Here is a 22,521-nt window from a genome sequence, read left to right as displayed (position 1 = left end):
TTTCCTGGTCCTGCGTTTGGATTTTCTGTTCTACAGCTCTGGTTGCAGTTTGCTGCGTTCACGTGCTCCTCAGGGATCTTCGTGCTGGAATGTGGGAACTCCATCAGACAAACAAAATAAAGGTCGAGCACCAAAACGTCACAAATAAATGTTTTTTTATGTTATGCAGGAGTTTGCTTGCAGCTTTCGATCTACTCATCCCTCTCGTACGCACCTGCCTCTGAGTTTCTTGCTTTTCAGGTCCATGTTTGCCAAACCTTGACTTTATAAAAGCTATATAAAAGCACAGGGATCAGTTTTAATATCATCAGATCAAAATCTTAATGATTATGATTAGAAATAAAAGCCGTTTGATCCCGGAGGTAAGTATCTGTGCCAAATCTCATCATAAACTTTTCAGACAATCTAATTACAGAACGGCCGGTCCAAGAGGACGTTGATCAGTTCCATGTGGATGTTTTAAACTTACTGGTGTCAGATTGGTGCTCAACATCAGTATCAGAGTAGCACTGGGTGAGTCAAGTCGGGTCGATGTGTCTGTAATTAGTCACTTTGGTTTAATTAACGTCACAAAACGGGATCAAACCGATAACAGCCTCCGTCTGTACTGTTGCTGTGATTAAGACTACATCTCCCAGAGGCCCTGTTGCTTCCTCTCTATCTGCTCCTCTCATCAGATCATTTCCTCATTAGCAGCAGAAGTGATTGTTACTCTGTGTTGAATGTTTTCACACTGGAAAATGAATTATATGAGTGTATTATAAATGTCAGCGTACGGACGACAATCGCTGTGTGACGCTTTCAGACGCTGCTGTTCTGCTAATTAACTCGATGCTGACATGGAGGAGATTCTACTCACAGCTGATCGAATCTAAAACAGGCTGATGAACCACTTTTAAAAATAAATCTGAACACAAAACATATACGGGACTTTTTACTGAGTGTTTGTAAGATTTGTCAGACCATTTTCATATATTTCAACGCTGCGATCTGATCCATTGTCAGTGGAAAGAAACTGCCAAGATGATAAGAAACATTCTGGAATAGAAGCTGATTGAGTTCTTTCGTCATTTTACACCTGAGAAATTAAATGATTAAAGAATAAAAACACAGAAAAAACCTGCGATGGAAGGACGACAGGATGACAATTATCATGAACAGCCAGAAGGACAGAAAGTGTCGGAGGATTGTTTGGTACCTCGCTGTGCAGCTGCGTTTGCTCCTTGGCGTGTTGAGTGTCTTTGGTCTCCGGCAGCAGAGAATACAGAGAGTTCACCAGCTCCTTCTTTCCAGCCTCCTTGTATTTACTCTGAGGACAGAAAACAGCAGCTTTAGATCAAGAGAAGAAGAGTCCTGCACAGCACGCCATGAAGGAGCGAGCAACACAACAGGTTTCTCTAGTCTCGTGATGTTTGTCACGATTTTCTAAGATCTAAAGTTATTCAGCCGCTCCAAGAACAAACTGAACAGAATCCCTCAGAACTGGGAAATAATTGACCAGGATTTCAGTTTTCTGTCTGTCAATTGGTCTCATGGATCCACGTCCATCAGTAATGTCCGACTCTTAGAACTGAAGCCAATGCGGAAGTACAAAAAACTTGCAGTTGCTTGAATGAGTCAAGTCGATCTCCACAGGAGCTCATGTTAACATGTCCAACTTCACAGAGGAAATAAAACATGTTGACAGCCTGATACAAAACAAACTCTTGGACTTATAGTGGGGGAAGTTTTACATATATCACTCGCTTAAATCATATTAAGGCTTTAATCTATGCATGTGCTGCTCTGAGAGACAGGTACCCACGAGATGAGGTAATTATAATTAATGATATCACATGTGAAAATGATAAATCAGGTCCAACAGGAAGTCTCAGCTGCTTCAGTTGTTTATCAGAATGCTGCAACTCTGTTTAACTGTGAAGCTGCAGAGCTGATGGAGGGAGGATGACTGAGGGCTCACATTTGGGTGAACTGTTCCTTTAAGACTTTAAACGACCTGCAGAGACGTTGTGATTTACAGTAATGATTTAGATGTTATCTACACAAGGTAAGACGCGACAAGGTCACATTTTAACAATGCATGAGCAACAAAGCAAACAGAGCTGCAGGAGCTCGACCGCATGCTGCCAGTTTGATTCAGAAGATCTACCGAATTCTTCAGCGCTGAATCTGAACTGATTAATTATTCATCAGTGATGTTGGGACCAAAAAAAAATCATACCCAAAACACAAGCTGGCTATTTCAGGCAAACACACACTAAAATATTCACACACACACACACACAGTGTTTCCCACCTCGCTGTGCATCTCGGCCATCTCTTTCACAAACTGCGTCTCCAGAGTTTCAGGCAGCAGAGAGAACAAAGTGTTGGGAAGATCCTCTTTGTCCTTCTTGTACTTCGTCTTGAAGATAAAAAGCATTTATAACATTTGTGTGTTTGGATTATTGCAGGAAGGTTTATGATACTCAGTGGCACAATCATTTGATATTTGGTGTAAACATTTAAAGAAATAACATGAGTCATGGATTTGTTGAGAATTTGACATCTTAAGTCAGTAAAACTTCAGAGGATATTCTAGTTTCTTTCTCTTTCGTTTTTGTTTTTATTCTTGGAACACTCTCTCTCTCCTGTGGCTGTAATAGCCTGTATTTACTATCAAAAATCAGTTTTTCTGCTTTAATAAAAACTGAGAACAGCACAGTTGGTATTCAGAGATGCAGACAAACGCAACACAATTAGTGCAACAGAGAAAGAAGCTTAAAGGAACAAAAGAGAACCAAAATAAATATAGAACAATACACATTTATCTTTTATAAAAGATTTTTAAAAAAAAACACAACTTGAACTGGAAACACGAGAGGAAACAAACTGTATGAAACAAAAAGTGTCACAGACTCTCACCTCACTCTGAAGCTCAGAGATCTGCTTCACAAACTCCGTCTCTCTGGTCTCAGGCATCTGGTGGAAAACACTGCTGCTGATCTCCAGTCTGCCTTTCTGCTTGTATTTATTCTGTCACACACACACACACACACACACACACACACACACGGCAAGATGGTAAAATGAATGTTCCTGGCCGTATGGAACAAACAAATCGAACCTGCGTCTCGTTCCTGCAGCGAACAGTTTGTGAGGATTAAGAATTATAACTTGGACGTTGATCCGTCCGTTGCAGCTCTGTTACTACGTCCACCGGCGGATCAGAGGCTGAATAAAAGGCAGTGTGAACGGGACTGATGACCCACCTCACTCTGAAGCTCCATGGCGGCTTTAGCGAGCTTCATCTCTTCGGTCTCGGGCAGCACAGAGTACAAGTTGGTGCTCAGCTCCTTCTTCCCGTCTTCCTTGTACTTCAGCTGGAGAGGACAGAAAACACACTGAGCTGACTCGCTGTTTTCTTTCTTCTGGGGTCAAAATAATACATCTCCTATTGCTGTTACGCAGACGACACCCAGCTGTTCACCAGGTATCACTGCACTCCTGTAACTCTGTTGGATCTGTGTGTACCTGACTCTGCAGCTCAGTAGCTTCTTTAGCATGTAGCGTCTCCAGAGTTTCAGGTAGCTGGTGGTACAGACAGCTGCTCGCCTCCTTCCTGCTCGCCTCCTTGTATTTGGCCTGAAGAAAACATCAGCTGTTAGCAAACATTTAAACCACACACACACACACACACACACACACACACACACACACACACACACACACACACACACACACACACACACATCTGTTTCAGACTGCGGTCAGAAACGTGTTGGTGTTGAAATCAGTTTAGAGAGAATGTCGGTCTCTAGAGGGGATTTGTTTGCTGTGATTGTACGGTTAATGTACAGGAAAGTAACATGGAACGTAAAATCTATCTGACGTGACACAGCAACAGAAGTTTTAGAGCTTTACTGGTGTTGTGTTTACTGACTCTCATAGAAGTTATAACGACAGGCGACCAAATGAAACACGCGTCGCTGGAAACATTTGGATAAAGTAATAAAACTCAACAGCATAACAAAGGTCGACTCATTTCAAGACATTTTCAGGCAGAAATCTTACACAGCGTATGTTTAAAGCGATATCAGTGAAGTATATCGATGTGAAAAGTCCTTGAATTGTCTTAACTTTGATGGTGGCCACACAGCAAGAAAGTCCAGATGACAAATAAATAAGTAACTGCTGCTCCCTCACCTCGCTCTGCAGCTCAGAGACAGTTTTAGCGAACTGAGTCTCAGCAGTTTCTGAGAGCTGAGAGTAGAAGCTCTGAGAGAGGCTCTTCATCCCGTCCTCCTTGTATTTACTCTGAAAGTAAAGAGGAAGAAAACACTGACCGTGAACAGAACCGGTCCTGAGCTCGAGCCCTGTGGAAAGTTTTGTGTTAAACTATAATCACACATGATCACTTTTACACACCCTTGTCTGTCACACAGGTTATCCAGGTATAAGACAGGAAGAGTTACACCTGGTGAGTAAAGTTTGGTGTTCTTTACCTCGCTCTGCAGGTCGGACATCTTGGCGGCGAGCTGGATCTCCGCCGTCTGAGGCAGCTGAGCGTACAGGCTGGACGCCATCGTCTTCTTCCCGCTCTGCTTGTACTTGTTCTGAAGGAAACAAAAAACAGCAGCGATTAATTCAGATATTATCTTATTTTTCTCTTCTGCTGTTTAACTTGAAGTCACCGTGTGGGAATGTAGATTATTGTAAGTACATAAACTCCTCCTGGTATATTATAATAAATGAGTTTTTAACCTTTAAATACAAATAATATATGTCTGTTGCAACTAAATTAAACCCAGTCTGGGTTGCCAGATACCACGACACATATCCCCCACAGAAAGACACTCCCACTGGATTTTTATCACCATGAAATCAGGAGGAATTCACAATAAAGAGCACATGAGGAGTAAGGACTACAGATAGGCTGGCAGGTATGTGTATTCTCCTGGGTGGGCTGGTGGTACCGACCCGTATGGACCCCCCACAACACGGTCCAGAGGTCCAGGTCTTCCCTGGACTTGAATCTGAATCCTCAGAACATCTCAATAATCTAGTCCCTTTGGAAAACTGTAATGTGAAATAATATAACTTGTCCAACCTTTAAATTCTAGACTAAAGACTTTAGACATGATTTGGAGACAGTTCGCTGGTCTAAACCTCAGACCATCAGTGAGAGGAGACCAGAGAGAAACCAACATTCACGGGAGACTGTTTGATATTTCCATGGTTACAGTTTCTCAGTTCTCAGCTCATGATTGTCGTTTTTTTTCCTGCTGAATATCTGAGTGATGTTACATAAACCCCTCAGCGAGATAATGCTGACAAAACGCTGCTCTCCAAACAGCATCACAAATATCCTCTGCATTCACTGAAGCGTCTTCAAAGTAAAATATTATTCATTCATTAATTCTTTGAAGAGAAACACGGCAGCCGGTCGCAGCTTCTCTCTCGCTGCCTCAGCTGAGTGCAGCCGGGACAGAAGTGTCTCAGTTCTGTCTTTACATGAGGCGACATCGGGACAGTCGACTGTTCGTGTCGTCTGCTGCAGGAAAAACACGAGCATGTGAGTAAGTGAAAGTGAATAATGGATGCTCGTACCTCGCTCTGCAGCTCAGTAACCTCTTTAACACGCTGCGTCTCCAGAGTCTCAGGCAGCCGGTGGTACAGAGCGCTGCTGGCTTCTTTCTTCCCGGCTTCCTTGTACTTGACCTGCAGGAAAACACATTTCTGTTTGTGTCACGAAACTTTTTACAGCCTCTGCTTCACAAACAGATATCACATTAAGAGGTTAAGTGATACGACCTACAAAAAAAGGCATGTTTTCTTTTAATAAATCGCCTAAATTACATCACTTATTTCCACCAGTCCTTGAACGAACATCGTGCTACAAAAGCTTCTGTGAGGAAAAGTAAAGTAACAGCTTGCAGTTCTGAAGGTTAAAAGCTTTTAGCACCTCTTGCATTTACAAAAACAACTCTAACAACCCAAACAGAAGCTCAAGTTGTTGCTTTTTTGTCCGTCGAATCCAGAAACTCAGGAGCTGAGGGTGAAGACACACCAGAGATCAAGTGAACAGACAGAACGAGCTGAGAGATGAAGAGCTGCTGTCGTCTCAGTGTTTGTCCAGAGAACAGAGAAGCTCAACAGAGGATGAAAACACAAGACAGAACAGCAGGAGGAGGAGGAGGAGGAGGAGGAGGAGGAAGAGGAGGAGGAGGAGGAGGAGGAGGAGGAGGAAGAGGAGGAGGAAGAGGAGGAGGAGGAAGAGGAGGAGGAAGAGGAGGAGGAGGAGGAGGAGGAGGAAGAGGAGGAGGAGGAGGAGGAGGAGGAGGAGGAGGAGGAAGAGGAGGAGGAGGAAGAGGAGGAGGAAGAGGAGGAGGAGGAGGAGGAGGAGGAAGAGGAGGAGGAGGAGGAAGAGGAGGAGGAGGAATCCAGCAGCCCTGAATGTGTTGCTGATAACGAGACCAGAATAGACAACAGTGGTCAGTTTATCTGCAGTGTGTTAACATGCTGGAGTGTCTGAGGGAGCACACACACACACACACACACACACACACACACACACACACACACACACACACACACACACACACACACACCTCCCTCTGTCTCTGAGGACACACAATCATTCCCCACAACCTTCATCGACATCTGTGTTCATCATCGATCAGCCTGCTGACTATTTTCAGTCCAGGGTGACGTCTACAAGCGTCCAACCTTCAACATGTCTGTCTGACTTCCTGTCGCTCAGCCCACTGGTTCCTTCTTCAGACTTCAACGACTCAGAAAAATATGGCTTCATCTCATTAACAAGCTGTTCTCTGCAGGTTTTATCAAGCGAACAGGAGGAAACAGTGCGTCTGCCTGGGACTATTTTCAGCGGTGGATTAATCCACGTTTGGTGCTCTTGTGAGTATTTGTGGCTCACCGATGTGTTTTTAATAGTTTTTGGACAAACGTTGAGCTCCACGGCTCAGAGTTGGTTTGTTGGTTTGAGTCTGTCTCATGAATTATTGGTTCAGTTTAGCGAGCAGCTTTGTGAACGAGTGTGTGAATGAAGGTTTCTCACCTCGCTGTGCATCTCGGCCATCTCTTTCACAAACTGAGTCTCCAGAGTTTCAGGCAGCAGAGAGAACAAAGTGTTGGGCAGATCCTCTTTGTCCTTCTTGTACTTTGTCTTGAATCAATAAAAGAGAGAAAAATGAGACGATAAACAATAAATGACTCTCGTGTGTTTGGATTATCTTCACATCTTTCATTGGAAGTTTTTACCAAATGACTGTGGTGTAAAATGAAATCAGTGACGGCGTATTTGGACTGTTTCATACAAAGAAGAGAAAATTACAGAACCACGTTGGAGGTTAATATTCTGAGGAAACAATAAAATAAATACAGCTCAGAGTTTTTTTCTTGCTCTGTAATCGTAATCGCCAACAGCTTGTCATTTTAGATTCTGATCATTTGTAAACTTCCTAAGAAACACATGAAGATAATCTCACTTATTTATTGTTCACATATTATGAATTTCACTCCATAACTCCATAAAATTAAAAGTCAAAGGATAATGTGAACTGCTCCTTTAATTTCTATATTCACATCTAAAAGACGTTTTTGCTTCAAATTCCCTTTCTGGCCTCATTACTTATTAAACAAACACAGTGGGAACCTGATTGGTGCGTCCACCTGTGTGAGGCGTTCAGGGTCCTCACCTCACTCTGTATCTCTGACATCTGCTTGGCGAACTGCGTCTCTGCCGTCTCGGGGAGGAGTGAGTACAGGTTCTTACTGATCTCCTTCTTCCCCTCTTCTTTATACTTGACCTGAGAGAGAGGACGCAGCGTTCAGCATCACCACGCCAACTCACAGCAGCGGAGCTTTTTAAAAGCGACTTCCTCACCTCGCTGTAAATGTCTCTCAGCTCTTTAGCCAGCTGTGTCTCTGTGGTCTCAGGCAGCTGGTGGAACAGAGAGCCGCTCGCCTCCTTCAGCCCGTCCTGCTTATACTTCACCTGCAAGAAGACGGCAGAACAGACAGAAAACTCATCTGAGCTGGAAATAAAGTTTAAATCCCCTTTTCAACCAAAAGGAGACCATCTTTCCTTTCAGTCACGATCTGACCTGAACGCATCACGCAGCATCTGTACTCACCTGACTCTGCAGCCGTGACACCTCTTTAGCGTGCCGAGTGTCCAGAGTCTCCGGCAGCTTTGCGTACAGAGAGCTGGACGCCTCTTTCTTCCCCGCTTCTTTATATTTGGTCTAAAAAAGAAAAGACACAACATCAGTCAGCACAAGTCTTCAGAAATACAGAAATGTATTCAACAATTCTGTTACACTTTCTGTTCATCACAATGTTTTCATCTAATAAAACTACTGGCTTAAAGGTGCAATATGTAAGTTTAGCTCAAAACAATCAACCAATGGTAGTCTGCCTCACTGCATGGCTAACTGAGCTAACAAGCTAACAGTAGCTTCATTAATGACTGTTAGCAGTTAGCAGTTACTCCCCATTCTTACAGATTGCACCTTTAAAGAGGAGGAATCATAGAGAAGAGTGAATAACAGTCATTATATTCAGCATGTGACAGTCTGTGGTACCTCGCTCTGTATTTCAGAAACAGTTTTAGCAAACTGGATGTCGTTGGTGTCGGCCAGCTGAGAGTAAACGCTGACGGTCTGACTCTTCCTCCCGCTCTCTTTGTACTTGTTCTGCAGACGACACAACACATTCAGAGGGACGTTTTCTCAAACCAGCAGCTTCTCTTTGTTGTATCGTGACACTGTTGTTGGTTCATACGACATTTTTACAGCCTTTATATCAACAAAAATGGAGCTGAAGTCAGGAGGAATGAATCTGCAAACACTGACTTTGTTTTCCGCTTTTATTGTTGAAACTTGAAATTGAAAATGAGAGAACTTTTTGGATTTTTAAAAAATGTTTTGAAGCTCACTGAGCTCAGCTGGACTCTGGCTCTGATCCGTCTGTCTGGATTTGATTCTCTGTGAGTTTTGGATTGTTTTGGGAGCTTTTCTCTGTGATTTCAGAAAGATTTCATTCTGTTCACAATCATCTGACTCCAGTTTTTCCTTCATTTCTGAATGTTGTTACAGTTCCAACATAATTACAGATAGAAACAGACTTACAGCTCAAGACAAGAACAGAAAAGCTACACAAAGTAAAAATATTTATCTTCCATTACATATTCAAATCAAACTAGAGAGACGAGAATGATTTCTGTGACACTGAGAGCAGAACAACTAAACTCTCAATGGCTTAAAAGAAACTGATTTAAACAATGATCGTGTGTGTGTGTGTGTGTGTGTGTGTGTGTGTGTGTGTGTGTGTGTGTGTGTGTGTGTGTGTGTGTGTGTGTGTGTGTGTGTACCTCACTCTGCAGCTCCGTCATCTCTCGAGCGAACTGAGTCTCGGAGGTTTCAGGAAGCTGAGAGTACAGAGACGACGTCATCTCCTTCCTCCCTCCATCTTTGTACTTTTTCTGTCAGAGACAAAGAAACAAACACTGACTGTGATTCATCTCCTCGTTCTGACACAAGCATCGCTTTATTAAAAGTCTGTGAGTTAAAGGGCCGGTACTTTAATTCAGATTATAATTTATTTCTACTTGTCAAGGAGATCATCTCTGTAAATATTCTACTTCCACAGAGAGCTGTAGGGAAGATGTGTTGGATTATTACAGTAACTAACCCTTTAAGTAACCAAACACAGTGAGTGTAACGTTTGAGTTTATGTGAGCGGATGAACGACACGAGGATCTGAGAAAAGAGATAAAGGGAGAGAACAACAAACATGGCAGCAGATGAAACTCACCTCACTCTGCAGTTCAGACACTTCTTTGGCTCGTTTGGTCTCCAGAGTTTCAGGCAGTTTGGAGTAAAGAGACGACGCCGCCTGCTGCTTCCCAGCCTGCTTATACTTCACCTGACACACACACACACACACACACACACGCACACACACACACACACGCACACACACGCACACACACGCACACACACACACAGTCCGTCTTTGTAATCTTCTCTCTCTTCCAACACCTGATCGTGCACCAGCTAACATCTTCTTCTGACCACCTTTATCAGTCTGGCTTCCTATTGGCTGTCGAAATAGCAACCATTCTGTGACATCATCAGATTTATCAGCTGTTGACCAATAGGACTTCAGTCCCAGAGATAAACTCTGACCCTGGCTGCTCCTTTTAAAGGACTAAACCACTGTTTTTACATGTTTTAATATGTGTGTTAATATGCTGCCTGTTACTTCTTTAGTTGCCAGACTCCATTAAAAAATGCTCATTTTTTAAATTTGTCGCTTTGGGAGAAGCTGTATAAACGTTGTGAAATGCTGTCTACAACACACTGGTAACTATCTGGGGCTACTTGTTCATTCGGCAGGTGTTTTACATGCAGTGAGCAGGACGCTGTGAATGAGCTGAGGTGATTTCAGACTCTCACCTCGCTGTGCATCTCGGCCATCTCTTTCACAAACTGCGTCTCCAGAGTTTCAGGCAGCAGAGAGAACAAAGTGTTGGGCAGATCCTCTTTGTCCTTCTTGTACTTTGTCTTAAGAAAGAGAAAAGCTGCGATGTAAACAGAGAAATGTCTGCGCTGAAACAAAGAAGAAACCAACAGAGCTTCACTGCACCTCGCTCTGGATCTCTGACATCTGCTTGGCGAAATACATCTCTGCTGTCTCGGGCAGGAGGTGGTAGAGCGACGAGGACGCGTCCTTCTTACAGCCTTCTTTGTATTTCAGCTGCATCACGACACAAACACACAAATCAGCACCTCAGAACTCACTCAGGTGGAAGTTATCAAGGAGAGAGTCGATGTGTGAACATGTGTTTAGACTGAACGTAAAGTGAATGCTAATATATTTCCTCTTATCCTGAAGTTTTATGCCTCTGCTTCATGAGGTCTGGACACATTTTATTGATTTAGCTTCTCCAGATGGAGATTTGACGTTATGATTAATGTCGACGCTATAAAACTCTTCTCAGAGGATTCAAACATTTTATCATTCAGCCTTCAGTCTCCTCCGTAACATCTTATTTTTAGGACGACCTCGTCCAGCCGAGCACTAACTCACTAACTCTGAATACTAAAAAAGCTTTTAACATCGTCTCCTTAGACAAGCAGAAATATTCTTTACACAGAACTGAGGAAGAAACATCAGGCTGCTAAAAGACCTGAAAACTCGTCTGCTCAATCAGCTTCGTACTGTGAGAAATAAACTCCGACATTAACACGATATTCACTGAACATATTGTTCAGGTTCAACAGTTCAGGTCACTTCACATGACAGATGTGTTACTGGTTTATGGATTCTTAAGAGACAAATAATAAACATTTTCATTTATTTGTTCACTTATTGTTTTGAAGGATGTAAATGATCTACTGTATGTGTGAACTGCATGAGGACAGGAGCTCTGACGCAGCGGCTGGTTGTCACCTGGCTCTGGAGCTCCGTCACCTCCTTGGCCAACTCGGTCTGGAGGGTCTGAGGGAGGCTGCAGAACAGACTGGATGACAACTCCTTCTGCACGTCCTCCTTGTACTTCACCTGCAGGGACGACAGCGTTTGTCTGTAGACATGTGTGTGGCAGACGAAAAGGCTCAAGTCGTTCTACGTTGGGTGGGGAGTGTTATATCAGACGTACATGCTGGTGAAGGTGTGCGATCAGTACCTGGCTCTGTATCTGCGACACCTGCTTGGCGTGTTGCGTGTCCAGAGTTTCTGCCATCACCGAGTACAGACAGCTGCCGGCCTCCTGCCTCCCCGACTTCTTATACTTTGTCTGAGAAAAACAAACGCTGGGTCAGGTTTTGAGAAGACATTTTAAATTCTTTAAGCTACAGCACCACGTCCCAACCACGGGATCGCCTTGTCCTCAGGTTCATTCGATTATAATCTTTGTATCTCGAGATATGATGCCATACATTCACAAATGGTGCAGAGAAGAGAACCTCTGAAATCTGACAGGTAATAAATGATTTTCAGGTAAACAAAGTGTGAAAAAACTTTCATCCAGATGTTTGTAACATACATCTTAAACTCCAGAGGGTATAAATTCTATATTCTCCCAATTTAGATTCTGCCTTTTCTTTGTGTTTTTATTAAACAGCACTTACAAAGTCTTCAGATTTCACCCAAAGGCCAGAATACATCCTCTGCTGATTAACTAGATGTATTTTCAGTCACAACAGATAATACACAACAAAAATATGATTCCAGTCTTCTCAAAAATATAGTTTTGACCTGTTTGGTTTACCTGACTGAGCTATAATCTTTCTTATCGTCACGTTCTGAGCGTGTCTCATTTATTAACAGGAATCTGTTCATGGATTTATCATCTTTCTCCTGTCTTTGTTTCATCTCACCTCGCTCTGCAGCTCAGAAACACTTTTGGCAAACTGAGTCTCAGCAGTTTCTGGCAGCTGAGAGTAGAAGCTCTGAGAGAGGCTCTTCATCCCGTCCTCCTTGTACTTGTTCTGCGAGCAGAGACAAAAAACAAAAAACAGGCAGATTATAATTAGTAATAACGTGATTCTAACAATAAACAGCTCGAGTGGTTTGTGGAGTTTGGGGCCAAAATGAATAAAATCCACCAGCGAGAGAAGAAGTGAGAGCTGCACAGAAACAGACGGACTCACGACAGAGAAGGAAAGTCACTCATTCATTATAGATTCACTCATTCATAACTCATCACAGACAGAACGTGTTCTCTTCATAAACCTCAGAGAGAAAAATGTCACACAACCGAGCAAGATGACGCAACATTACGTAACTTTTTTACCTTAAACTATCATCAAAGTCACGTTGATGGTACGATGTTCTGTCACTGACACACGAGTGACTTCGATCAGAGGAACGTTGTTCTGACGTACAGAGTTTAGTTTGTAGTTAGCAGCTTCATTACATCGTACAAATTCTTACAGAGCTGATATCAAAACACCAAAACACACAAAATGCCACTTTCTACATGGCGCTGCTCTAAAGTCGCTCGTCATTTCACATGTTGGGAGTTTGAGGATTTGAGTTTGACCTCGCATCACTTAACTAAACACTGTGTTGCCCACTTATGATTCATTTCAGGTTACGTAAGGTTCAGCACTGCAAAATTTAGCTGAAGCTCAGCAGACATCTTCTGCCATCCTTGAAAACTGAGCAGACTCCAGCGACTGACGGAGGCCACGAGATGCGGCTGAAAGCTTTGGTGCTGTTGCATCACACTGCCATAATGTGCAGATGTCAGAATTCAAAGGTAGCTCCAAAAAAAAAAAAGATGGCAGCACATCAACCACACTGTCTGCTAGCTATCCTTGGCTGTAGCTAGCCACCATCAGCTAATAAGCTCATGGTGCGGATAGCGTGGAGCCAAACACCCAGAGTGGGTCAGCGCCCAGCTGGAGTCAACAGCCTCCCAGTGAGGCGACAGAGGACAAACTACAGAGGCGATTTACAGCTGGAGACAGGTGCAGACGCCACACCTGCATGTAGAGTGTCAGTGCTCTTACTTGGCTCTGCATGCCGCTGAGCTCTCGAGCAAACTGGTTCTCCAGAGTGTCGGGCAGCTGGTGGTAAACTGGACGCGACATCTCCTTCTTACCAGCCTCTTTATACAAGATCTGCAACATACAGAGGAGACGGCATCAGTGTGGACGCTCACTGAGGAGGAGGAGGAGATGAAGACATCACGTCTGTACGTACCTGACTCTGTAGCTGTGAAGCCTCTTTAGCGTGTTGTGTCTCCAGAGTTTCAGGCAGTCGGTGGTACAGAGACGTTGATGTCTGTTTCTTACTGGCCTCTTTGTATTTAGTCTGGAAGACACAATGAGGAATCAGAATCAGGTTTAGTGCTCGAATGTAATGACGAGACAAAGGCTCAACAGAATGTGGAATTAGACTTCTGAAATACATTTTCGTTGCTCGACATTCATCACACAACTGTGTGTTTACAGTTAAGACAGTGTGCTGGAGTTTGTTTGTAACTTCTGATCTACCTGTGCTCCTCTACATCACCTGACAGATGGTATCTCATAGACGACCATCTGGAACGACGTCGTGAGAAACTATTTGGAGAGGAACTTTCAAAAAATACTTGGCAGGTGATTGAGCTAACTTCAACCAATCAGATCAACCGTAGGAGAGCGTCTGTCAAGAGAAGAGTGGGAACATATTTTCTGTTCATCTGTTCTTCTTTGAATGAAACTGAACTGATGCTACAGCCGCTCCTCAAAGATCAGCGGTCGGTCTGGTTCAGCCACAGTCTGTTCAACCTGCAGAAGTAACCGTTACTGAACCAACACCACCGGACTCATGAACTCATCCTTGACACTCCACCATAAAATATAGTTTTTCAAGTACAGGTTAAAAGGATTAAAACGTGTATTTCGATGTCTGAAGTCTGTTAAATAGAATATCCCAAAAATTAACCCTTGAATCTTGAACCTGGCTCATGAAGACGTTGTGCAAAGTGCTTTTGATTTCTGAAGCATTTGGAAAAACACAGTTATCTCACTATTATTGAGAATGTGAAACTTCTCAACAAACGACGAAGAATCATCATCTTCCATCGTCTCTGTAGAGAATCGTTGATTTGATCCATCCTGTCTGAATGTGCTGCTTGTTCCTAAATGATGTAAAGTCTGCAGGTGTGAATCGTCTGTATCTCAAACACTGGGTGAACACACCTCACTCTGCAGGTCTCTCAGCTCTTTAGCATGCTGCTGGTCGATGGTGTCCGGCAGCAGAGAGAACAGGTTGACGCTCATCTCCTTCTTACCGTCTTCTTTGTACTTGACCTTGTGATGAGACAAAATACATCCACGTGAGTCAGAGCGAACCTGCCGCAGCTGCTCAGGCTTTCAAATGTAACAGCTGGATCTTAAATAAGAGAAATGAGAGACGGTCACACCTCGCTGAGCATCTCCATCTGCTGTCGGGCAAACTGGGTGTCGATGGTTTCTGGCATCAGGTGGAACAAACTGGACGAGTCTTTCTTTGAGCTCTGCTTGTACTTCAGCTGGAGGAGATGTGACCACAACACATTAACTACCATCAGCTCAGTTTCATCAGAACATTTACTGAACTAATATAGATGTGAGATTTGCAGAAACATGAGATCAGAGAACAGGATGAAGATAAGAGAAGCACGATAAAACACTGAAACAGTGAAGGAAAGTCACTTCTTCTCCAGACAGTCTCAGGTCTGAGTTTGGGTCTTTGTTCAGGTTCATACGAGACAGTTTGAGGTGAATTCTTTAGGCCGGAGGTGAGAATCACGTACCTGACTCTGCAGCCGCGCCGCCTCTTTAGCGTGCTGCGTCTCCAGAGTCTCCGGCAGAGTCGAGTACAGAGAGCTCATCGCTGCTTTCTTTCCTGCTTCTTTGTACTTCATCTGAAACAGAACACAAGCCACAAAATATACACATCACTTTAATCAAGAACAATCCTGGGGTTTAAACTTCCCTCTGAGCTTCTGCACCCAGAATATCTTTACCTGAAGTCAGTATGAGGCCTCAACAGACTGACATCATTCATACTGCTGAACATAAAGTGCTCAGATCAGAGGAACACTGAAATATTAAGCTGTGTGTCATAATTCAGGATTTTTGTACCTAATAAACCAGGCTGACAATAGTTACACTGTGTCCAGGCTGCGACAACGTGAGTCTCCATCATCCTCATCGCCTGTGGGCCCTTTTTCAACAGTCCCACAGTTTCCTCATTAAAAGGTTTTATATATATCAAAGGTTTCTGAACATTGAGAATCATCTTCCCTGTGATATGTAGTAAGAAAGTTGCCATTTCACGGAAAATACAGAACACAACACAGTGCATAAAGGGGATTACACCAGCCCACTTAGTTCCTACTGGGGTTTCACAGCCCGATGCTGAAACGACCCGAGGCTCAGTGAATGCTGCTTTTTATCATATTATATAATTTGCTTTGTAGGCAGAAACAAGTTGTTGCAGAGGAGCAACGTGAAGTGATTCTCTGCCTCACCTCGCTCTGCAGCCCGGAGACAGTTTTGGCAAACTGAGTCTCTGTCGTCTCTGGCAGCTGAGAGTAGAAGCTCTGAGAGAGGCTTCTCCTCCCGTCCTCCTTGTACTTGTTCTGGAAGAGACGCAAACAGGTGAGCTGGACTCATGAACGAGGCAGAAACTTCCAGATGATGACACACATTTATCAGAAACAGTGTGTTCTCCAGACAACCACAGATGTGTGTACGCCGTGTTCGTGGCTACAGATGAGACATTGTTACCGACGCTCCTCTGGTGCAGATTGCAAACTGACTTTGATCCTGTTCCTGATGCTAATCTGGCCTCTGATGAGCGTCTAAGGTATAAAAACATCAGAGAGCATTGGATAACGGGATGGAGATTATTTATAACTAATCAAACAGCATTCTGACTGCAGCTCTCTCTGCACTTCACTTATTCTGAGGAGGCAGCAGCTCTCCAGGATCCCTCCTGCATGTTTATTTCATCTCATTCCAAAATGTTTGAGGCTGAAGAAACAATTTATGATTCTCCACATTAGCACAGCTTCATTTTTAGAATCAGCTCTGTTGGTTTCTGTGACTCAATCTCACATAATTTTACCAACAGCTGAGAGACATTTGGAGCAGGAAAACTTATTTCTGATTGTTTCTTGTGTGAAGTGTACACGGGGAAACTTTGTCTATCGACCACAGGCTGCGTCTTTCTTTACCTCGCTCTGCATGTCGGTCATCTCTCTGGCGAAGCTGGTCTCTGACGTGTCGGACAGAGCGGAGTACAGCGAGCTGGACATCTCCTTCTTCCCACTTTCCTTGTATTTTATCTGAGAAGTAACATCAACAAGCAGAGGAGGATGAAGAGTTTGGATACGACCAAACCAGCTTCCAGAAATCAGACAACATATTCCTGATTCTTGAGCAAAAACTGATGAATCTTGCACATTTCTCTTCTATCAGGAGAAGAAACCTCCACGTTTACCTCACTGAGCAGCTCTGCAGCTTCTTTAGCGCGCTGCGTCTCCATCGTGAGAGGAAGAAGAGAGTACAGGTTCGTTTTCACCTCCTTCTTTCCCGCCTCCTTGTACTTGGTCTGCAGATTGAATCCAACAGTCACATGAGGTGCAACATTAACCTGTTTGGCAGCCTGATCATAAGTTAACCAACAGACGAACAACACAACAAAACATATTTTGGATTTCTCATCGTCTCTGCTTGAATTAGACATCTAAAGTCGGTCCGTGTACCTCGCTCTGCAGCTCAGACAGCTGTTTGGCCAGCTGTGTCTCTGTGGTCTCAGGGAGCTGATGGTACAAACTGCTCTGATTCTTCTGCTTCACACCTTCTTTATACTTCACCTGCAGGAGAGGAGAGGTGGTGCGATCATTCAGTCCTTCAGGAAGGAAAAAATAGACTCCAACATCACATTTGTTTCCTCTTTAATTGGACTTTTTTGGATAATTTACTGCATCTGTCACCGCAGATTGAGCAGCAAAGGTTGATAAACAATTGTTTGAAGTTGTCCATGTCTATGGTCAAATGTCAAATGTCTGCATACATTGTAAAGGAACAGTTTAAAACAAACATAAACAAACAAGCATGAAATTGCTCCACACACACACACACACACACACACACACACATCTCAGGCAGCCCAAAGACCCCAAATTAGTTTAAAAGACGTTATTCACACCAAGTCTTCATCTACTTCAGCTGTCCTGACTTTCCATCAGCATGGAGGGAGGAGATGATGACTGGATATAAATTTTTTGGACGAACTGTTCCTTTAAGTTGTGTTCATACATAAGACAACAAAAGAATGATACTGATGTGTCTGTGACAGGCCATCGTATGGGTCGAGAACTAGTATACTGTGAATCTACCTGTGTTAATAAACTTAACACACAGCTCTGAAGCACAGAGAAACCAGCTCATACGGGTTCACATGAAAGAGGAGAGAACCACTTCAGTTTGAGTACCTCACTCTGCAGGTTCGACGCCTCTTTAGCGTGTTCAGTGTCGATGGTCGCGGGCATCACGGAGTACAGGTTGATGCTCATCTCCTTCTTACCGTCCTCTTTATACTTCACCTGAGAACAACAGGTTTTTAGTTCCTCATGAAGGAGGACGAGGTCATCTATGAAACCAACTCTCCTGCGAGCGTCCGGTAAACTCTGATCTCACGGTTACCTCGCTGAGCAGCTCGGAGACTTCCCTGGCGTGGGCCGTCTCTAAGGTCTCGGGCAGCAGGTGGAACAGACTGGAGGAGCGACCCTTCTTCAGAGCCGCCTTGTACTTCAGCTGAACACAAACAGGAGCAGAGAGAATTATCCAGCCGTGGAAACACACAGGAGGGATGAACGTATGTGTGAGTCAGGTGGGTGTGAGTCAGGTGTGTGTGAGTCAGGTGTGCTGCAGGTGTTCTCACCTCACTCTGCAGCTCAGAAGCCTCTCTGGCGTGCAGCGTCTCCAGAGTCTCAGGCAGCGTGGAGTACAGAGAGCTCGACGTCTCTTTCTTCCCCTGTTTGTACTTCATCTGAAACCAGTTGAGTGAGATGATGAATGAAATCTGCTGATAATTAATTCAAAACATCGATAACAGAAACTTGTGAAAAATTCACATCTGTAGCTTCAAATTCAGACAAAACTTCGGACTCGTTACACAACCTGAGACCAGGAGGGATGTAAAAACACAAAGACGTATTGTACCTTTAAATTTCTAATGTGTGGTTTGTAGTTTTGGGGGAGAAGTTTTTTCAACAGGATGCTGAACGCTGGCTGAATGCAGAGCCACAGGAAGAGGCTGTTTTAAGTGTAGAGTATATTTAAACAGATACATGTTTGTATACGTCTCACTGCTGGTTCAGGATCAGCTGTACAAAGTTCTGCTGGAGCAGATTTCTCTTTGTTCAGACGTAGAAATGAGGATTTTTATGTTGTGGTGTTTTGTCGTCACCTCACTCTGCAGCTCAGAAACAGTTTTAGCAAACTGAGTCTGGGTGGTCTCGGGCAGCTGACTGTAGACGCTCTGTGAGCGACTCTTCATCCCGCTCTCCTTGTACTTAGCCTGCAAGACACAAAAAGTCACAATTATTAAGAGCTGCTTCTCTGGACGGTTCAGTTCAGGAACAATCGCTGTATTTCTCAGGGAGCGTTCGGCAGGTGTTCTATAAAAACAAACTGTGTGATGTCAACACTTTGCATGGACGCATCAACATCAACCTGCTTTTCTATGAAGGCTTTTGTGTTTGTTTCTCTTCTTTGTGTGTATTTAACAGTCTTCTCTTCATGGTGCGTTTGATGAACACGTCTTTGTGTCCTCGCTGATCGACACTGACGGAGAGCCGAGCTTCAACAGTCTGGACTGAATCTGCACAACACGGGCGAAATGCAAATGAAAGGCTGCAGCGCCGACAACCTCTTTGATCCTTTTCTGATGTTAATCACACGATTCGTGATTAAAAACAGACGAGCTGATGACACGTCCTGCAGGTTTTAACATTCTGAACACTTTGCTGGGTTACATCAACCAACACATCTCATCTAATCACATCTAAGACACGAGTTCACCGAACCCTCCGAGTTTTATCAGTTCAAACAAAAATATAAAGTCCTCCTCTCCTCCTCCTGAGGATATAAAGTCCTCCTCTCCTCCTCCTGATGATATAAAGTCCTCCTCTCCTCCCCCTGATGATATAAAGTCCTCCTCTCCTCCTCCTGAGGATATAAAGTCCTCCTCTCCTCCTCCTGATGATATAAAGTCCTCCTCTCCTCCTCCTGAGGATATAAAGTCCTCCTCTCCTCCTCCTGATGATATAAAGTCCTCCTCTCCTCCTCCTGATGATATAAAGTCCTCCTCTCCTCCTCTTGAGGATATAAAGTCCTCCTCTCCTCCTCCTGAGGATATAAAGTCCTCCTCTCCTCCTCCTGAGGATATAAAGTCCTCCTCTCCTCCTCCTGAGGATATAAAGTCCTCCTCTCCTCCTCCTGATGATATAAAGTCCTCCTCTCCTCCTCCTGATGATAGAGTCCAGCATGTGTGTGTTGGAATGAGGAAACATTTAATTCACCTTAAATTTATTCTCATTTTCTGACTTTCCTACCACAGGAGCAGCGAGTGTGACCTGCTGAAACAAGCGAACTTGTGGATTTCTCTGTGTTGAACATTGTTGGAAACATCTGGCATAATGTAAGAACACGATGTAAACAAAGGTCTAGTTGTTTTTAGACATTTAGTACAGAATTCTTAACATCTTATGCTTTCAAACGACACTGATAATGAATGTTGGTACCTCGCTCAGCAGGTCGGTCATCTCTCTGGCGAAGCTGGTCTCTGAAGTGTCGGGCAGAGTGGAGTACAGAGAGCTGGACATCTCCTTCTTCCCGCTCTCCTTGTACTTAATCTAGGTGATAATCAGAAAACATGTCATCTTCATCGGGGCAGTCGGCTGCAGTATGTTGGGACTCGGTGAAGCTGCTGCGTACCTCGCTGAGCAGCTCTGTGGTCTCTTTAGCGTGTTGCGTCTGCAGAGTCTCGGGCAGCAGAGAGTACAGGCAGGTGTTCACTTCCTTCTTTCCTGCTTCTTTATACTTCACCTGCAGACATCGCAAAAACACAACCAGGCAGAAGAGAAACTGTAAAAACATGAAAGGAAAGAAAGCGATATTTATTTTTCATGTTGGCAGTTTGTGTCAGGAGTAGTTTTAACTCTGCCGTTTGAGTCTCTCTGCATTTTAAATATTCAAATGTAAAAATCAAATTCATCTTTTATTCAGTCAGAACGTTCTTCTTCTGGTGTCAATTTTCTAAAAATCTCAGAGCTGCTCTCCCGCCGTGCTGCCCCCTGCGGTGCCGCCGCATAAATAAAGTCTATCCAGAATGTTAATGTGGAGTGTGAAACAGCTCAAATGTGAATCTGAGGCTTGTTTGACTAAAACGTTTGAAGACTGTGTGTTGTGTGACGTGCTGTACCTCGCTCTGCAGCTCAGACAGCTGTTTGGCCAGCTGTGTCTCTGTGGTCTCAGGAAGCTGATGGTACAAACTGCTCTGATTCTTCTGCTTCACACCTTCTTTGTACTTCACCTGCAGGAGAGGAGAGTGGAAGTGATGCTGAGGCTGTCATCCCGTTGTCACAGTAACCTCTGATCTGAAGCGCTCAGCTGAATACCTCGCTCTGCAGGTTCGACACCTCTTTGGCGTGCTGCGTGTCGATGGTCTCTGGCAGCAGAGAGTACAGATTGATGCTCATCTCCTTCTTACCGTCCTCTTTATACTTCATCTACAGCAAGTAAACAACAAATCATAAAAAGGGTGAAGTCATTTATCTGATCAGGAACAATTACTGTACTAGTATTATTAATATTATTGTCTCTGTGGAGTTACGACGGTTACGTTACCTCACTGAAGAGCTCAGACTTTTCCCTGGCGTGAGCCGTCTCTAACGTCTCGGGCAGAAGAGAGTACAAACACGAGTTCACGCCCTTCTTACCGGCTTCCTTGTACCGCATCTAGGAATAAAAACAAGTTTCAATGTTCTGTCAGGTGTTTCTGGGTTGTTACAGGCCGATTCGATCTGTAAGTCCGTCTCACCTCGCTCTGCAGCTCAGCAACAGATTTAGCAAACTGAGTGTCGGCGGTCTCTGGGAGCTGAGAGTAGAAGCTCTGAGAGAGTCTCCTCCTGCCCTCCTTGTATTTACTCTGAGGAGACAAAACCATCTGTGAGGATCCTGTCTGGTTATTATTACATGTACGTCACACTTGCAGTAATGATTCACGGTCAGACTTTTCACGGATCGCCTTTTTGTTTTTCTGTTGCACCAAAACTTAAAACTAACTCTCAACACGGCCGTCTGTTTTAAATATGATGAAGTTATGGAATAAAATGAAAAACTGACTGAAACCAGATGAGTTTTTTTACAATGCTGCTGAACTTTGATCCAGAAACCAGTTCAGTCAGTTCTGGAGCTGAACTGAAGACCGGACCGCCTGTCAGACCGGACCGCCTGTCAGACCGGACCGACCGTCAGACCGGACCGCCTGTCAGACCGGACCGACCGTCAGACCGGACCGACTGTCAGACCGGACCGCCTGTCAGACCGGACCGACCGTCAGACCGGACCGACCGTCAGACCGGACCAACCGTCAGACCGGACCGACCGTCAGACCGGACCAACCATCAGACTGGACCGACTGTCAGACCGGACCGCCTGTCAGACCGGACCGCCTGTCAGACCGGACCAACTGTCAGACCGGACCGACCGTCAGCAGAGATGCTGCTGGTTCTCCTGAGTGGGAGACGTTTGAAAGCAGCGGACCGGTCCAAACAAACACTCATCATCTTGGCCGTATAATCCAAGAATCTGCCATAAATTCCTTTAAACTCTTCACAATAAAAGTCCTGTGTCACTTTGTCATTTGGAAGCTTTTATTATGAAGCAGCAGTATCAGGAAATGTTGGTTTCCAGCAGCAGAAACTCCTGAAACAGCTGAAATCAGCAGCATGCAGCTAAT

At 44.2% G+C, this 22,521-nt stretch overlaps 1 protein-coding gene across 4 annotated transcripts in view; it reads right to left on the bottom strand.

Moving 5' to 3' along the window:
• nebl (nebulette) overlaps positions 1-22,521 on the bottom strand; it is a 103,081-nt gene that overhangs the window by 15,822 nt on the left and 64,738 nt on the right. For 2 of the 4 annotated variants that reach the window (XR_005071624.1, XM_037079953.1), the window contains exons 10-48: positions 21,601-21,708; positions 21,408-21,518; positions 21,179-21,289; positions 20,983-21,093; positions 20,496-20,606; positions 20,303-20,413; positions 18,967-19,077; positions 18,439-18,546; positions 18,201-18,311; positions 17,990-18,100; positions 17,258-17,368; positions 16,993-17,103; positions 16,727-16,837; positions 16,019-16,129; positions 15,299-15,409; positions 14,927-15,034; positions 14,703-14,813; positions 13,720-13,830; positions 13,527-13,637; positions 12,390-12,500; positions 11,696-11,806; positions 11,461-11,571; positions 10,654-10,764; positions 10,464-10,571; positions 9,820-9,930; positions 9,377-9,487; positions 8,589-8,699; positions 8,139-8,249; positions 7,889-7,999; positions 7,701-7,811; positions 7,061-7,168; positions 5,590-5,700; positions 4,485-4,595; positions 4,186-4,296; positions 3,514-3,624; positions 3,252-3,362; positions 2,905-3,015; positions 2,297-2,404; positions 1,199-1,309 (exon numbers count right to left, since the gene is read on the bottom strand). The exons of the other annotated variants lie outside the window; for them this stretch is intronic. Coding sequence is in view for 1 of the 2 variants with exons in the window: in XM_037079953.1 (XP_036935848.1) it covers positions 1,199-1,309; positions 2,297-2,404; positions 2,905-3,015; positions 3,252-3,362; positions 3,514-3,624; positions 4,186-4,296; positions 4,485-4,595; positions 5,590-5,700; positions 7,061-7,168; positions 7,701-7,811; positions 7,889-7,999; positions 8,139-8,249; positions 8,589-8,699; positions 9,377-9,487; positions 9,820-9,930; positions 10,464-10,571; positions 10,654-10,764; positions 11,461-11,571; positions 11,696-11,806; positions 12,390-12,500; positions 13,527-13,637; positions 13,720-13,830; positions 14,703-14,813; positions 14,927-15,034; positions 15,299-15,409; positions 16,019-16,129; positions 16,727-16,837; positions 16,993-17,103; positions 17,258-17,368; positions 17,990-18,100; positions 18,201-18,311; positions 18,439-18,546; positions 18,967-19,077; positions 20,303-20,413; positions 20,496-20,606; positions 20,983-21,093; positions 21,179-21,289; positions 21,408-21,518; positions 21,601-21,708 (4,311 nt within the window). In the remaining variant the exon portion in view is untranslated. The remainder of the gene's footprint in view (positions 1-1,198; positions 1,310-2,296; positions 2,405-2,904; positions 3,016-3,251; positions 3,363-3,513; positions 3,625-4,185; positions 4,297-4,484; positions 4,596-5,589; positions 5,701-7,060; positions 7,169-7,700; positions 7,812-7,888; positions 8,000-8,138; positions 8,250-8,588; positions 8,700-9,376; positions 9,488-9,819; positions 9,931-10,463; positions 10,572-10,653; positions 10,765-11,460; positions 11,572-11,695; positions 11,807-12,389; positions 12,501-13,526; positions 13,638-13,719; positions 13,831-14,702; positions 14,814-14,926; positions 15,035-15,298; positions 15,410-16,018; positions 16,130-16,726; positions 16,838-16,992; positions 17,104-17,257; positions 17,369-17,989; positions 18,101-18,200; positions 18,312-18,438; positions 18,547-18,966; positions 19,078-20,302; positions 20,414-20,495; positions 20,607-20,982; positions 21,094-21,178; positions 21,290-21,407; positions 21,519-21,600; positions 21,709-22,521) is intronic. 4 annotated transcript variants of the gene reach the window in all.

Source organism: Acanthopagrus latus, chromosome 19 (assembly GCF_904848185.1).
Source record: "Acanthopagrus latus isolate v.2019 chromosome 19, fAcaLat1.1, whole genome shotgun sequence".
Lineage (NCBI taxonomy): Eukaryota > Metazoa > Chordata > Actinopteri > Spariformes > Sparidae > Acanthopagrus > Acanthopagrus latus.
Note: the sequence above shows the minus strand (reverse complement) of the source record. Positions and strands in the feature narration are given on the sequence as shown.